The sequence below is a fragment of the Protomyctophum bolini genome (assembly GCF_963924005.1).
Source record: "Protomyctophum bolini genome assembly, chromosome: 10".
NCBI classification, from domain to species: domain Eukaryota; kingdom Metazoa; phylum Chordata; class Actinopteri; order Myctophiformes; family Myctophidae; genus Protomyctophum; species Protomyctophum bolini.
Window position 1 is genome coordinate 7,598,248 of NC_137871.1, and position 14,576 is coordinate 7,612,823.

The 14,576-nt window shown below is 44.6% G+C and overlaps 2 protein-coding genes across 2 annotated transcripts in view; one reads left to right on the plus strand and one right to left on the minus strand.

Moving 5' to 3' along the window:
• Positions 1-4,268, minus strand: part of glrbb (glycine receptor, beta b) — a gene marked incomplete at both ends in the record, with an annotated part of 39,121 nt that extends 34,853 nt beyond the window's left edge. Inside the window, 2 exons of the mRNA XM_080773329.1 lie at positions 3,493-3,590; positions 4,208-4,268. Coding sequence (XP_080629455.1) covers positions 3,493-3,590; positions 4,208-4,268 — 159 coding nt within the window. The remainder of the gene's footprint in view (positions 1-3,492; positions 3,591-4,207) is intronic.
• An 8,487-nt stretch (positions 4,269-12,755) lies between these two features.
• pdgfc (platelet derived growth factor c) overlaps positions 12,756-14,576 on the plus strand; it is a 61,972-nt gene continuing 60,151 nt past the window's right edge. Inside the window, exon 1 of the mRNA XM_080774764.1 lies at positions 12,756-13,544. Within this exon, the coding sequence (XP_080630890.1) occupies positions 13,439-13,544 (106 nt within the window). The 5' untranslated portion in view covers positions 12,756-13,438. The remainder of the gene's footprint in view (positions 13,545-14,576) is intronic.

The window sequence follows — 14,576 nt, forward strand, 5'->3', positions numbered from 1 at the left end:
CAGCTTGTGTTGTTGACCCACTGTGCTACCTCTGGCCAACATTACTCCATCTCTTCAGTCTTCACATTATTCTTATGTGCGTACGCACGCACGCAGCGGCATGCACGCAGTGGCACGCACGCAGTGGCACGCAGTGGCACACACGCACGCACACACAGATTGTCAGTCCCACTGGAGTAGAAGTGAAATATCTAACTTGGCATCCGACCAACTGTCTTCACAAACCGTTTCTTATCTGACCTACACTACAACGCCCACCCCGCACCCCCCCCCCCCCCCCCCCCCCCGTAGATCGTAAATCGTAGCTTTGATGGCATATTCCAGGACTTTCCTTTATGTTTACTGTGCTTTAATGAAAACAGCAAAACCCGTTTTAAACACTATATAGAGCTCTCAGAAGATGACCTTTCCTTTCCTTTCTTGACTGTGCCGCGGGTCAGCCTCAGCGCTGGCAATGTCACACGGAGGACACAGTCCTGGTTGCCACGGTGATAACGTATTGCCCATGGGCACACAAAGCCAACAAGCAACACTTGCGTTGTGGCCTTAAAGGTACTATCAAACCAGACTCTATACTTCCACTGAACTCTTTCCAGAGTATACACTGCTGCTGCCGTGTTAGAAACCTTGTATCTCAATGTTTCAACTTTGAACGTAGAATTTCTTATTTTTTATTGTAAATCAATGCCCTACTACTTCATTGTACAAGAGTGTCACACCAAAGAAGTTTAAATAGCCACTCTACAAGCTCACAGTAAGGGCCAGTCTTGTTTTGCTTCCCGCTGGTTGCTGATACAGGACAAAAGTACAGAGGGGCACACTTCAGCAAGAGCTGTAGTGTAGGCCTATATTCCCTTTGCCAAACAAACTCTGGAACTATTTCTTCTCACAAGGACAATAAACTATAACCAAAATGATGCCCCCGGTGTGAGAAATATAACATTATCAGCGCCTCAAAATATTAAAATGTCTCTTAAATCAGGGAGGGGGATAAAAACTAAAAAACTATTTTATGGTGTAATTATATTTAGATTTTCTAGTTCAGGTCCAGGACAGATTAATAGCATACCATGAGACTCCGCTTTAGAAGGTCTCCATTTAAAAAAATCCAATTAAAAAAAAAGTTGTATTCATAAATCTTCGATTTTTATGCACTTTACACAGACATGTCGATGTCGGATCTGACCCCCACAAAGTTGCCAGAGTTGTTGTTGCAAATGGCCTCGCACTGAATCAAAAACGTTGTTTTCACAACAACACAAGGCCTGATTGATTCAGATTGATTGAAATATGTATTAACAGTTTGCAGAATTACAGTACATTTCAAGCACAAACTCAATACAAAGACTGTTAACTGTGAGTGGACGACCCAATTAAGCATTAGCCTACGTACTTGTTTACAAGAGGGTCCACCATGTTCAATTCATCAAAAAGTACAATGTGATATACAATGTGTTGAGCCCATAACAGGGCTGCAGGCAGCCATGCAAATACTCACATCACAAACACAAATGAGCCTATATATACGCATGATCTACAAGAGCTGTGAATGTGAACCTGGCCATATATAGGCCTGCACACGGGTGCATTTATTTTACGGTATGGCTAATTGGCTATAACATCAGCTCCCAACCTGTGGCTGCTGTCCACAGCTTCGGGTCCTGTTTGAACATAAGGGATCGAAGTGAGACCAGATGCTGACATGGAGGCTGAAGACGTAGTACAGCACAGGGGATGGGGAGGTGAACAGAAGACAACAAACACGTACACGGCATCGACCACCATGATTTAGAGCCATGATGATGATGACACATGAACGCTTCACGCGTTTCAGCAGCAGCAGCAGCAGGACACACAACGGATCGGACGTAAACATGCGCAAATCCGTGTTTTCCTGGGAAAACAGACACGTATCACTTACCATTTTGGTTTTGTAATTGGTTATTTTCCCTTACGGAAAACTAGAAAACTGACAGCGCTGAATTGGTCGCTATAGTCGTTAAATGCCTTCACGACCGGTCGCTGTTTCTCCTCTTTCCCATTATTTAATTCTCTCCCTCCGTAACGTTGGAAGAAAAGCAGATGTTGAATTAATGTCAAAAGTTACATCTCGGCAAATTGCCAAATTTTCTCCTCCCCGCCCCCCCCCCACCCGTATCTAATAGGCCTATTTGAGGTATTCAGTGATGAATTATGTGTTGTTTATGTGTCTGCTTGTCTTCTGTATCGGGAGGGATGCCCAAGATGGAGGCAGGCTCGCGTGCACCTGTCATACAACATACATGCGCAGTAGCGCTGCTGACTGCCAGCGGATGGAAGCAGTCACATCAGCAGCAGTGCGAGGAGGACCACAGATAAGATAACAAGGCATTATTATGTAATGCCATGCAGGATGCACATAGATTGCACGTCAAGGGAGAGAAAACGCCCAGCTATTTATGGGTGACAGTCTATAATATGACGACATTTATGGCACAGTCATAACACGCATGCATGAATTGCATGCGTGATGAGTTGGGTTTGAATTGTGAAGGCTGCATAGAGAGGCTATAAATATAAAGGCTATATATATAAAGCGCAGTCACACTTAAAGACTGCACACACACGCGCACGCACGCAGTTTATTATATCTCTTTCGAGCGTTTCTCTGACTCATTGCTTTGTCCTCTGGAAGAGGGATCGAGGTCTCTCTCTCTCTCTCTCTCTCACACACACACACACACACACACACATGCACGCGCGCGCGCGCACACACACACACACACACACACAGACATGCATGTACGTACGCGCACACACACACATGCACAGTTGCACATACACACGCACGCACGTGCTGACTAATCACATTCCTTTTTATGTGTGGGTCAGTGTATAGCCTATACGTGTATTTAATCTGCGATTCTGTAGGGTGTGTAAAGCATATGGTGTAAAGAGACAGTCTTGGGCTGTGTTTGACCCCAGGGCTTCGCAGTAAAAGGTTTGGACAAGCTCTGCCACATCGTGTCATCTGTGATCTGTCCCTCTGCACACAACTCTCTCCTCTGTTTTCTCCTGTCACTGACTAAAGAAACAGAGAAACAAAACAACTCTAAAACAGAATATGAATAAATCATAATGAATAGGAAAACGGGTCGTGGTATAGCCCACATGAACTTGGTCTGTCTTGAGCCTAATTTATACTTAATTGACGAAAATAGCAGGCTGCCGCTATACATACATATTTTCAGTTGAGTGGCGGTGTTGTTTGAGTTTGATAATTCATTACAGTTGTAAAACAAGTATAGCTACATTAAGGCTAAAGGAGAGCATGCCACAGAGCTGAAAAAAGTTATCCAAGGAAGCTACGGTATCTCACCTAACAGTTGGCGCTGCAAGCCTTTGTTCAAGGACTCCATCACAATCATCTTCTGCATGTCCAGGCCACAGACATTCCATGGCCGGAATGAAGCAGATTGTGTATAGAGCCCTGCATGCCAGCAGGGCACCGACTGTCCCCATGCCTACATCAGACAAGCAGAGGCGGGGGATGATGACGATGGCGTGGCCAGCGAAGAGCCAGTGCAGCGGGTGTCTCCAGTGATCAGTCTCTATACCAGACAATAACAAGAGAGTGCCAGAAAGACAGAGGAAAGACCAAACACCTGCACCAACGCGATCATTATAGCCCATCAGAGGAGACTCCTATAGACAGGCGAAGCGCTTTCAGCAGAGAAGCAAGAACTGCTCTCCTGCACACAAAGGGACCTTAACAGTATAGTACGGTATATAGAATCGTGTGGCATCTTTCTTTCCCGTGCCAAGTGGTCCAGCACAAGATCAACACCGGGGAGCCTCACACACCATGAGGTCTGAGTCTCTGCCCCATCACAAACCATATAGGAATTGCTACTTCATAGTGGTGATGGATTATTTCACTAAGAGGCGTGGTCCCAGAGCACAATTACCATAGCAATGATGCTCTGTCAGTGCAGGGAGGAGAAGCTATACACACACACACAGAGACCAGAGTTGCAACTTCACGGCCCGGGTGTTCTATAGGAGGTCTGTTTCTGGCTCACAAAAAGAAAACAGACTATAGGATGACTACATAGAGGACCTCCACATGCCTGTGGTCCTGCTGTGTCCATAGTGGACCGTTCAAGAGTCGTCATGTTGTACCCATGCAGCATCTCTTATGTTTGGGAGAGAGCTGCCTAGTACAGACCCATGTGGACCTCATGTTTGGGCCACAGTCTGAGCTGGAACGCTAAGGCGTAGACATGCATGATTACTTGCAGCTGAGAGAAAGATTGCAAAAGGCAAGTTTAACAGGAATTAACTTAATTTGGGGTTCACCAGAAATGGGCCTATATGTGAATCGTGTGACGCAGAGCGAGGCATAATGCCTCCGCATTCTGGGACTTTGATGAGTTTGTGGGTCGCTGAGGACAGCAAGACCCCTGAGCTTGGGGCTGTGTAGTGTCCCAGGGTGTGCTCTGGGTGCATTTTGTGTATTGTTTTATTATTGTGTGCTATTCTGTTAATGTTTGCTATGGTGGGAATGCGTGGGGGGTGGGGGGGGGGGGGGGGGTGGTTATGTGTTTATTGTACTTTGGGTTATGTTCAGCTGCCATTTATTTTATGTGTGTAATTGTGGGTGACCGTAGTACAGACAGAGAGGGTATATAACTGCATGCCTCCCTGTTCCCTGTCGAGTTGGTTTGGGTGTTTGGTGAGCTGTTTGCCACAATAAAGAATATTCCAATGGAAAGTCGTTGTCATGACATCTCCTTTGGAACCGAAACCCACCGGTCAAGAGAAGAGAACACTTTGTACCACATATATACGCATATATAAGCAGGGGGTCCATATTTACTCAAAAAAGAAGACTGACTCTGTTCAAGAACACACAGTACTGTGATTTATCCCAGGAAGCTATCTCAGTCCTTCACAGTGAAATCCTTTTTTTGTTTTTTTTTATAGCTCAGAAGAGTGTACAAATAGAATCAAATGGACCCGGTCCATTTTGATACATTTATGCTAGTCTTCAGAGTTAAACGAATACACTAAGGATTTTTTACTGTGTTGCTTCACGTAAGACAACGTGGGCAACCACTCACGTGCGTCGCTAATCCCCACAATATAATATAGACTGACATGGCATGTCATTTGCATAATATACAAATGAATCTGCTCCACACGCTTAAAGATTAATGATTTATAACCCCTGTGCATGACTGACTGCCGGAATTACAATGAAGCATCAAAACGATGGCAAACAAGGGCCCTTTGTGTTGTCTATATATACTGTACTATAGCGACTCTTCTGTAGCCTGGCCACGAGCCAGGCGCGTGAGGGACAACCTTCCGCCATTCCAGAAACCTGTCAGGTTTGGTCTGAGCTGATCTGCTTGTGGTGTTTTGCCTGGCATGCGCTGCTGCATTTTCAGCTATCGGTGGAAGGGAAAGAACTCTGCAATGACACGTTTCCCTGCTTGAATGAAAATAAAGCCCCCAATGGGGGGTTTGAAGAACCACTTTACTCTACTGCTGTTTACCACCGGTATTTCCTTTTTTTCTTTTCTTTTTTCAGAGGGGAATTTCAGGGCAGTCCTTGAGTTGCACGAAGACAGGCTGCACAGAAAAGCGGCTTTAAGGATTGGGGGCAGAGATATGATAAATAGCTTTGGGCGGACGTGAAGCCTACTTACCAGCACTCCTGGTGGAACGCCGCCAACGTGAAGGACACCCTGAGGTGTGCACTGCACTTCTGTAAACAGATACAGGACAGACAACAATAATGGTCTTCAGCTAATGATGAATTCAGTCAGTAATATTAATAAGTGTAATATACAATTTATCTCCACGTATATACCTGAGTATATACATATACAGTATAAACTATATGAATGGATGCACAGACTATCAACAGTGAATAATATGAGACTGGTACAGTGTCAACTGGCCTATACGTGACACTATCTGGATAATATATACAGTACAGTCCATCAATATGAGAATATTTACAGTGTTTTGATTGATTGATTGATTGATTGATTGATTGATTGTCCTCGTATAGCGGTTTTTGTATTGACTTGTGCTTTCGTTTGAAATGTACCCGTTCTACATAATGTGAATAAAATGTAAATCAATCAATCAATCAATCAATCAATCAATCAATCAATCAATCAATCAATCAGAGCTTGTTTCCATCACAATGCATCAGAACTCCAAAAAATCTCCTCAAAAGGCAGATGGAATTTGAAGTAACAGAGAGAACTGTTCTGTGTCTCTTCACAGCAGTAACAAACTGAGGTGTTGGGTTTCTCTGGCTGCTGATCATGACTTCTGCTTTTAGTTATTGATCTCTTCATTGTGCTCCTCACATCTCCACTGCAGGCTGTTTATATCTTGTGCTCGTTTAGACAGAACAGTGCAGAGCAGTGTTTCTCAATCATTTTTAATTTCAAGGATCCCCAGTTTGATATTCATTAGTGCCTATATACTGTATAGGCCTCTTTTAGATTTTATTTTTTAATTTAAATTTTTTATCTCTGAGACCCCAATCTACACTGTAAGTCCTTTTGGAGCTTTGCGGTCCATTTGGTTCCATTTACATGCTACCAGTTACAGTTACCCACCAGCCAATGTTCTGGGGACCCCCTGGAAGCTCCACAAGGACACCTGCCTGTATACCCAGACCCCACACTGAGAACCGGTGGTGTAGAGCAGTGCTTCTCAACTTACGTGCGTGTGTGCGTGCGTGCGTGCGTGCGTGCGTGCGTGCGTGCGTCCATGCGTGCGTCCATGCGTGCGTCCGTGCATGCGTGTGGTTGTGGTTGTGTGTGTGTGTGTGTGTGTGTGTGTGTGTGTGGGGTGACGACTTTTAAGACCTTTTTAATAAAAAAAGACTGCTACAGCATCAAAACTAATCAACAAACAATGCAATAAAAACTGGTCAAACATGGCAAAGCGAGGCTATTTTCACAATATTTATCTGTGGAACCGAAAACCGAATGCCTCAACTCTTACATACATCTCGAGTACTTGGTGGGGGGGGGGGGGGACTCCCCAGTTCAAATGAGGTTATTTTGGGGGGGTCAATGGCCTGAAAGGGTTGACCACTGGTGTAGAGACAGGAACTTGATTGAGGGCAGACAGTGTCAAAGACATGCATTGCAGCAACCACTTCAGGTCTCCAGACAGAATCAGACCCGGGAGGTCATGTGGTTGACACAGTCCGGGTCGTCTGCTGGCAATGGCACATGCCCCACATCTCCACTGTAAACAGAAATCAATACACATGTGTGTGCAAACTGGAACGGCAGTGCATTGCTGCAGGAAAATAATACCCTGACTCACACATAGCACATACTGTACACGTGACTGTAACCACCGAACCACACACATGTGTGTATGCTGTACTCTGCACTGTATGGTATATCGGCAACGTCACGCGCACACACACACACACACACACACACACACACACACACACACACACACACACACACACACACACACGCACACACACACACGCGCACACACAGGGTTAATGAGTCTGTTCTCACAGTGGAGGTGGCCTGTTCCGTCCATGTCAGCACATGCAGTAACAACCCCCGACCAACATTATATGATACAATGCTTTGTGCCAAAGCTGTTATGGTGACCAGTTCTCATCGTGCCTGTACACACTATGGTCTGTTTTCTGGTCTGGCATGAGGAGCTATGGTTTTCTGAAGAAAAGAAAAGGAGAAGAAATTAAATAAATAAGTGAAAAGACACTTTAACTAACCATGTCGTATAGTCCCTCACTTGTGTGAAGTGAGGGGCGCCAAACTGTATTCAAATAGTATGGGCCACATGGTGTCTTATACGGTATAGTCATCTATAGTGTCCTAAACAAACATTAAAGTCCATAGACTTTGCTGGCAAATGATTTGCGTCATAAGTGCTCTGTGCAAACATTGAAAAGTCCATAGACGTGGCTGCCACGTGACGTATAATCTTCATAAGCCATGCATTGGAGGGGCTAGCGCTCCTACACAAAAAATGATTGTGACATGAAATGTCTGTGGATTTGTGTCGACACTACAGACATGATTGTAACGATGACGTATGGCCTGAAAGAAATTAGTCCGATATAGATTCAAGGTATTTGCACGCCAAGTTGAGTGAAATCTCATTTTATAACAGTATCACTAAAGGTGCATGGTAAACTATAATCTGTGTGGTATCCATGATGTATTCGTGGTTCCGTAGAAACCCCTCAGCTCTCAACACTGACTACTAGTCACTAGACTATCATCTGTTCGTGACACAGTCACTGATGCCATGGGACACTGGCTATCAGGAGATGATGTGGTAAATAGACTTATAATAATTCTGATACTATTTACTGTGTAGGCCTATACTGTATGTTGGCATTGTTCCTCTGACATTGAGCCAGTTTCTATGGCAACATGTTAACAAGTCACACCTGGCACTGACTGCACCTTTGGTATTTCTCATTCAGGTATTGATGATTAATAATGATTTCTCTTCCAGTTTGATGGGGCTAATTAAATCAAATCTAATTACGGTATATTTGGTCTGATAATCTCTGATCTCTATTCAGAAAGGTATAGCCTAGGCGCCATGGAAACATGTTAAATGGAAGGTAATGATTGATGCCTCTATATTACATCATGAAATGGGTTTGCATGAAAGACATGATGTGTTTCTCTATTGTTTGTTGGAGCTGTATTTGATAGTGATACATACGTAGTGTATTTACGCTGCGTCACAGTACAGTGTTGCATGCCATAAACTGAACAGATCTCAACACAGCCTTACTACAAAGTATACATCAGGCTTTTAGCCAGCCATGAAGCAACACATCCATGTGAAATAAACCAATGGGTCATGTTGACCCAGAGGCCTTCATCCAAACTAAGTATACCAACCAGAGTTGAGAACCATTGTATTGGACCAATACTAAACAGTAGTTTCGTGGGGCACCACCAGGGGGCTCTAGTCTCAAAGCCAAATTTCAAGGCGGTCAATGGGGCAATTAGTCACTGTCAGCCTTTTAGTTTTTTGACAGTGACTGTGGCTGTTCTGCATGAGGGTGTTAATTAACACCAGCGTGTCTGAAGTAAAATGTGACAGAAGTAGCATGTGCTTAAATTCATATTTAGAAAATGTTTACAAACATTTCTGAGATGATGGAATGATGATGGATGATGATGGTCATGGAAGGGGAACCTTCTGAAAGCTTCATAATGCAAAGATAACAATGAGATAAGTCTAATTATTTAGTCTTTCTAATGATAAATAAACTCTGGTTGAATTATCCATTCATCTCATGTTGGTGTATTGTTTTAAATGAAGGATTTGTTTTATTATTATTATTTCTTTCAATAGACAACTCAAATACAGACACACTCTTGCAGTGTCTTGTACGGTATACGAGACAAGTTGTACCAATGATAACCACTCGGATGTAGTGGTGACTCCTTGTTCTCCTCTATTGTTTCAATGTGATGTGGCTGATGTAGGATCCGATACTCTTCTTTTTCTGAAATGATAAATGTAAATGTTCTGAAATCTCAGAGGAGAATGTCTCATTTCGTTTTTAGAACATCTCTAATCGGCAAGGGAAAACGATGAACTCACAGGAGCACGCACGCACGCAGCCAGGATGTGTGTTACATTATAAATGAAGTCATGAGAGCGCATGCAGTCACCGCGCTTTCTTCACAAGGTGCAATAATCAACTGTCTTGCGAGCGATATGTCAATACAAGCAAACATGTCCGCTCACTCCTGTTTCACGGCAATGCATCTGGGATCAAACCCGGATCGTTTCTCAGACGCTGTGATGAATGCATGTCGTAATGCGGACAGACACTTGTTTGTTTGACACCGTGTGTGTCCACAAAAAAGGCATGCGAGGTCTAATGGGATTTTAGCCCGGAGAACCAGGGACTGTGAATGTTCTATTGTATACATTTCCATTTGAAGCTGCGGTACGAATGCCCAGAAAGAGTCATCTCTCTCCCTGCTGGCTGGCTGACTGACTGACTGACTGGCTCACTGACTGAATGGCTGGCTGACTGACTGACTGACTGATGACTGACTGACTGACTGACTGACTGATGACTGACTGACTGACTGACTGGCTCACTGTCTGAATGGCTGGCTGACTGACTGACTGACTGACTGACTGACTGACTGACTGACTGACTGATGACTGGCTGACTGACTGACTGACCGACTGACTGACTGGCTGACTGAATGGCTGGCTGACTGACTGACTGAATGGCTGGCTGACTGACTGACTGGCTGACTGACTGACTGATGACTGGCTGACTGACTGACTGACTGACTGACTGACTGACTGACTGACTGATGGTTTGCCTGATTGAGTGATGGATTGGCTGGCTGGCTGACTGATTGCCTGGCTGGTTGCCTGGCTGGCTGGCTGGCTGGCATGTCTCTGCATGTTATCCGTGACCTAAAAGGTCTGCGTTGTTTTTAATTTCCTCTGTTTATTATATGTCGTTGTATCAGTCTGTGCGTTTCGCTCGCTGGACCACCGTGGAAGCAGCAATCAAACGTGGACAACGAGACAAAAATACCAAGCTTTAACAGACACACAACCTCCAGGGGTGAACGAGTGTGTGCGTGCGTGCGTGCGTGCGTGTGTGCGTGTGTGTGTGTGTGTGTGTGTGTGTGTGTGTGTGTGTGAGTAGAGAGAGAGCAAGAGAGAAGGATGGAGAAAAAGGAAGAGAGAGAGGAGAGAGAGAGAGAGAGAGAGAGAGAGAGAGAGAGAGAGAGAGAGAGAGAGAGAGAGAGAGAGAGAGAGAGAGATTCCACTGTGGGAAGTGCTGACATCTGCTGCAGGCCTTTGCAGGGCTGGAATGTGATACCCTCCTCTACACAAAGGGCCCTGGCCCTCACTACAGACACACAGAGTATACCTCTATACCCCCCCTCAGTACTACTGGGGCAGCAGGCAGCGGCACACATGCATGGAACAACTGTATCATACTGCTCGCCATGCCTTTCCTTCTCCCATGTCATTAACTTTGATTAAAAACATAAAGCCCCTGCATGCGTGCACTCTCTCATTCTGATACCTCTGTGCAGCAGCAAGCATCTCTCTGGTCTCTCTCTCTCTCTCTCTCTCTCTCTCTCTCTCTCTCTCTCTGCAGTGATGTGAGATCAGGGGGGTGGGGGGGTAAATTGCTCGGCCATTGCATCATGTGTCTGGCTCAATGGATTCAATATGTCTGCAGTGCTCTTTGATTGTTGTGTCTGTGTGAGATGTTGTAGACTTAACATGCACGCGTGCGCCCGTGTGTGTGTGTGTGTGTGTGTGTGTGTGTGTGTGTGTGTGTGCGAGTGTTTGTGGGGTGGGGTATACACCAGTGGATTTCCCCAACAATGGGAGGGGAAGACCCACATGAAAGACTGCAGAAGAGGTACTGCAATGTGCTGTCCTGGGAGGGAGGGAAGAAGAGCTTAATTGAGAACAGGAGGGTTTTTGTTCCAGCCAATGTCTCTGCTTTGATAATAACAAATTGAAAAGCCGTTGAGTAGTTCGCTTGCCAGAATTTGGACCCGGGCATTTTTGAGTACCCTAAGGTTTTATGTTGAGTATGGGTCCCTAGCATCTAGAAACTGCTGGATGCTAACTTGCATACCGGTATGTTGGGCAATTTTCATAATTAGCACAATAAGCTGGGGTATACCATTAACATTCAATATAAGGCAACATTTTCAAAATGTCATTATGCTATTAATTAGCATGTGACGGGTCAAACTATAGGGTTTTCCATGATTCTGAATCCATTGAAAGCATTATTTTTGCACAAAAATCACTAATTGCTAAATTTGGCCATAGCCACGTTTTTAGCTGAATGAGTGTTTTTCGTGCAAAACTAACGTTTGTATTGGATTCAGAATCATGAATAAACCCTAGTTTGACCCGTCCCATGCTACTTAAAGCATAATGACATTTTGAAAATGTTGCCTTATATATTGGATGTTAATGTTACCCCATCTTATTATGCTAATTATGAAAATTGCCCAACATATACAAGTTTAACATAAAACTTTAGGGTACTCAAAATGTCCTAGTTCCACCACAATGGGGCTCTATGGGCTGGCAGTGGACTATAGTGTTTCCTTGCTTGCTGAGAGACACTGATCATCGACATCATCATCATACCAGAAAGTTATGCGGGGAAATATTACTTTCTGGCATCGACAGTCCATACATCCAAACAGAAAAGTCAGATTTCATTGCATGAAATGACTTTAAACAACATTACATTCACTTTTTGTCACTCACTTTGCCACTCGATCTGCCATTCACTGCATGCGCATACCCCATCTTTCTGTGAACACGGGAAAACGAATAGGCTGCGTGTGTGTGTGTGTGTAGTGTGTGTGTGTGTGTGTGTGTGTGTGTGTGTGTGTGTGTGTGTGTGTGCGTGTGTGTGTGTGTGTGTGTGTGTTTGTGTGTGCGGGCAACGTGTAACGTGTTACCATGATTAATCTAATATCAACATATAATGTGAATGCACTATAATGAAAAAAGAAAATAAAAAACGTTTGAGTAGGCTACGTACGCATTTGTGTCTCGCGCGCGCGCGTGTGTGTCTAACTGTGCGCGCGTGACGCGCGTGCATGTTCCCCACAGGAGCAGCAGGAGGAGGAGGAGGACACACAGCAGTGGAATGGTTAATAACTTCGCTGGGAGTTTTCCCTGCGCCGGTACGAAGTTTGACTTTATGTGCAGCACCTGTTGGAGCAGTCAGTCTCTCACCGACAGCTCAGCTCAGACCTCCGCAGACAACAGGACTCATACTTGTGGAGCACGTTATTTCTCCGTATCGCGTTTCTGTTTTTATTAAGGTTCTTCTAGTAAGGGTTCATTGTAGTCTGAGCAGGGATTTGTCAGACGAAGGATTCGAGCACGCGCTTACCGTGGACGCAAACGTTATCCAAAGAGCGCGCGTGTATATATGTGTTCAGATGATTTCGTATCACATGTGCGTATGTGACTGCACTTCACGGGACACGTTTGTGATTTAAACGCGAATTGGTAATGTAACCAAACTGAACTCTTTTGAACGTAACTTCTCCAATCAACCCAACAGGTGCGCACCGGAGAGTCCACAACTCAGAGCGTGCAAGTCTTCTGAGGGACTGCCATTTGGAAGAATATTAATTGAAACATTTTCCTCAATTTTTTTTCCTTTTAATTTTTTTAAAGAAAGGGACAAGGATTCTGGTGTTAAGATTATGTGGGTTCTACTTTACGTTTACCGCCTACAAATGTGTCCAAAGCAGCCTCGGAGTGTTGTGACCGGCGGCGTGTGTGCGTGGTGATTACAATCCATCCTGTCTCTCTGCAGCCCTGTGTGTGTGTGTGTGTCTGTGTGTGTGATCTCCACTAAATCCAAATGATCCTGCCGCTATTATTCCTCGTTGCGTCGCTTCTCCAACAGTATGAAGCGGAATCAAGTCACATGAGCAAGTTTCACCTTCCAAGTATAAAGGAGCAGAACGGTGAGTTCAACATGTTTTCATTAATTATGTGCCAAAGCAGCCGCAACTAGAAAGATGCAATTCTGGAAAAATTGCAAAGTGTGCATGGTTCAGGTTGCCTCAATCGCTAATATAGGCCCCTCCCACACATTTTGGCAGCCAATTACAATGTCACATCACCTGTGATTATAAGTAATTCTGCAGCGCCTATAGGATACAATTTGAATTGGGTTCGGCTCTGTTGATTAAACTACCCTTGACATGCGATTACATTTTCGGATTGGATTGGTCATTCCGTTCGTGTTTGTGTACATTTTTGTAAAATAGGCCCCTCCCACTAACTTCGGAAGCCAATTATGGCCGAACTATCAAAGTTCTGCCTGTGGTGTTTCGGATTGGTCCAGAGATCATGTGTACCATTTTCTGTGAGATTTGGACACAATCTGAAGCGACGTCGCCTCGCCCTAAAAAACGGTGAGGTCGCATGCACACATCTGCCTGGACGATGGCAGACTGCTAGGGAATAGGGAATGAATTATGTACTGGCCATATGGGGCGTGTCTTGATTGTACAGGGTTTGATGAGGTCATATGGAACATATGGAATGTCAGAACAGGTCAGCTCCATATATGGAGATCTAAGGGTTTGAGGTCAGATGTAGAGTTGCTCGCCGGCTCCATATATGCGGATCTAGGTGATGATCCCAGTCTTCTCCATGTATGGCTATCCAGGTCATGATGACGTGACGGCCATATATGGAGAGTGTCACGAGGCGTAATGGACTGACGGCCGTATATGGTGACGTTGACTTGTCACAAGGCGTGACGGACTGACGGACCATATGTGGTGGCGTGACGGAACGACTGACAGACTAGACAGGTTTTGCAGTTTTTGATTATTAATCTGTGACCTAATGTCGTTGCCCTAGGCAACCACACTAATTAAGGGGGTCAAACTTTACTTTTTTTAATGTTTTTGTGGCTTTCGCCTTTTTTATTTTATTTCATTTGTTTTTTATGGAGGGACAGACAGTAGTCTGACAGGGAGGAAGAC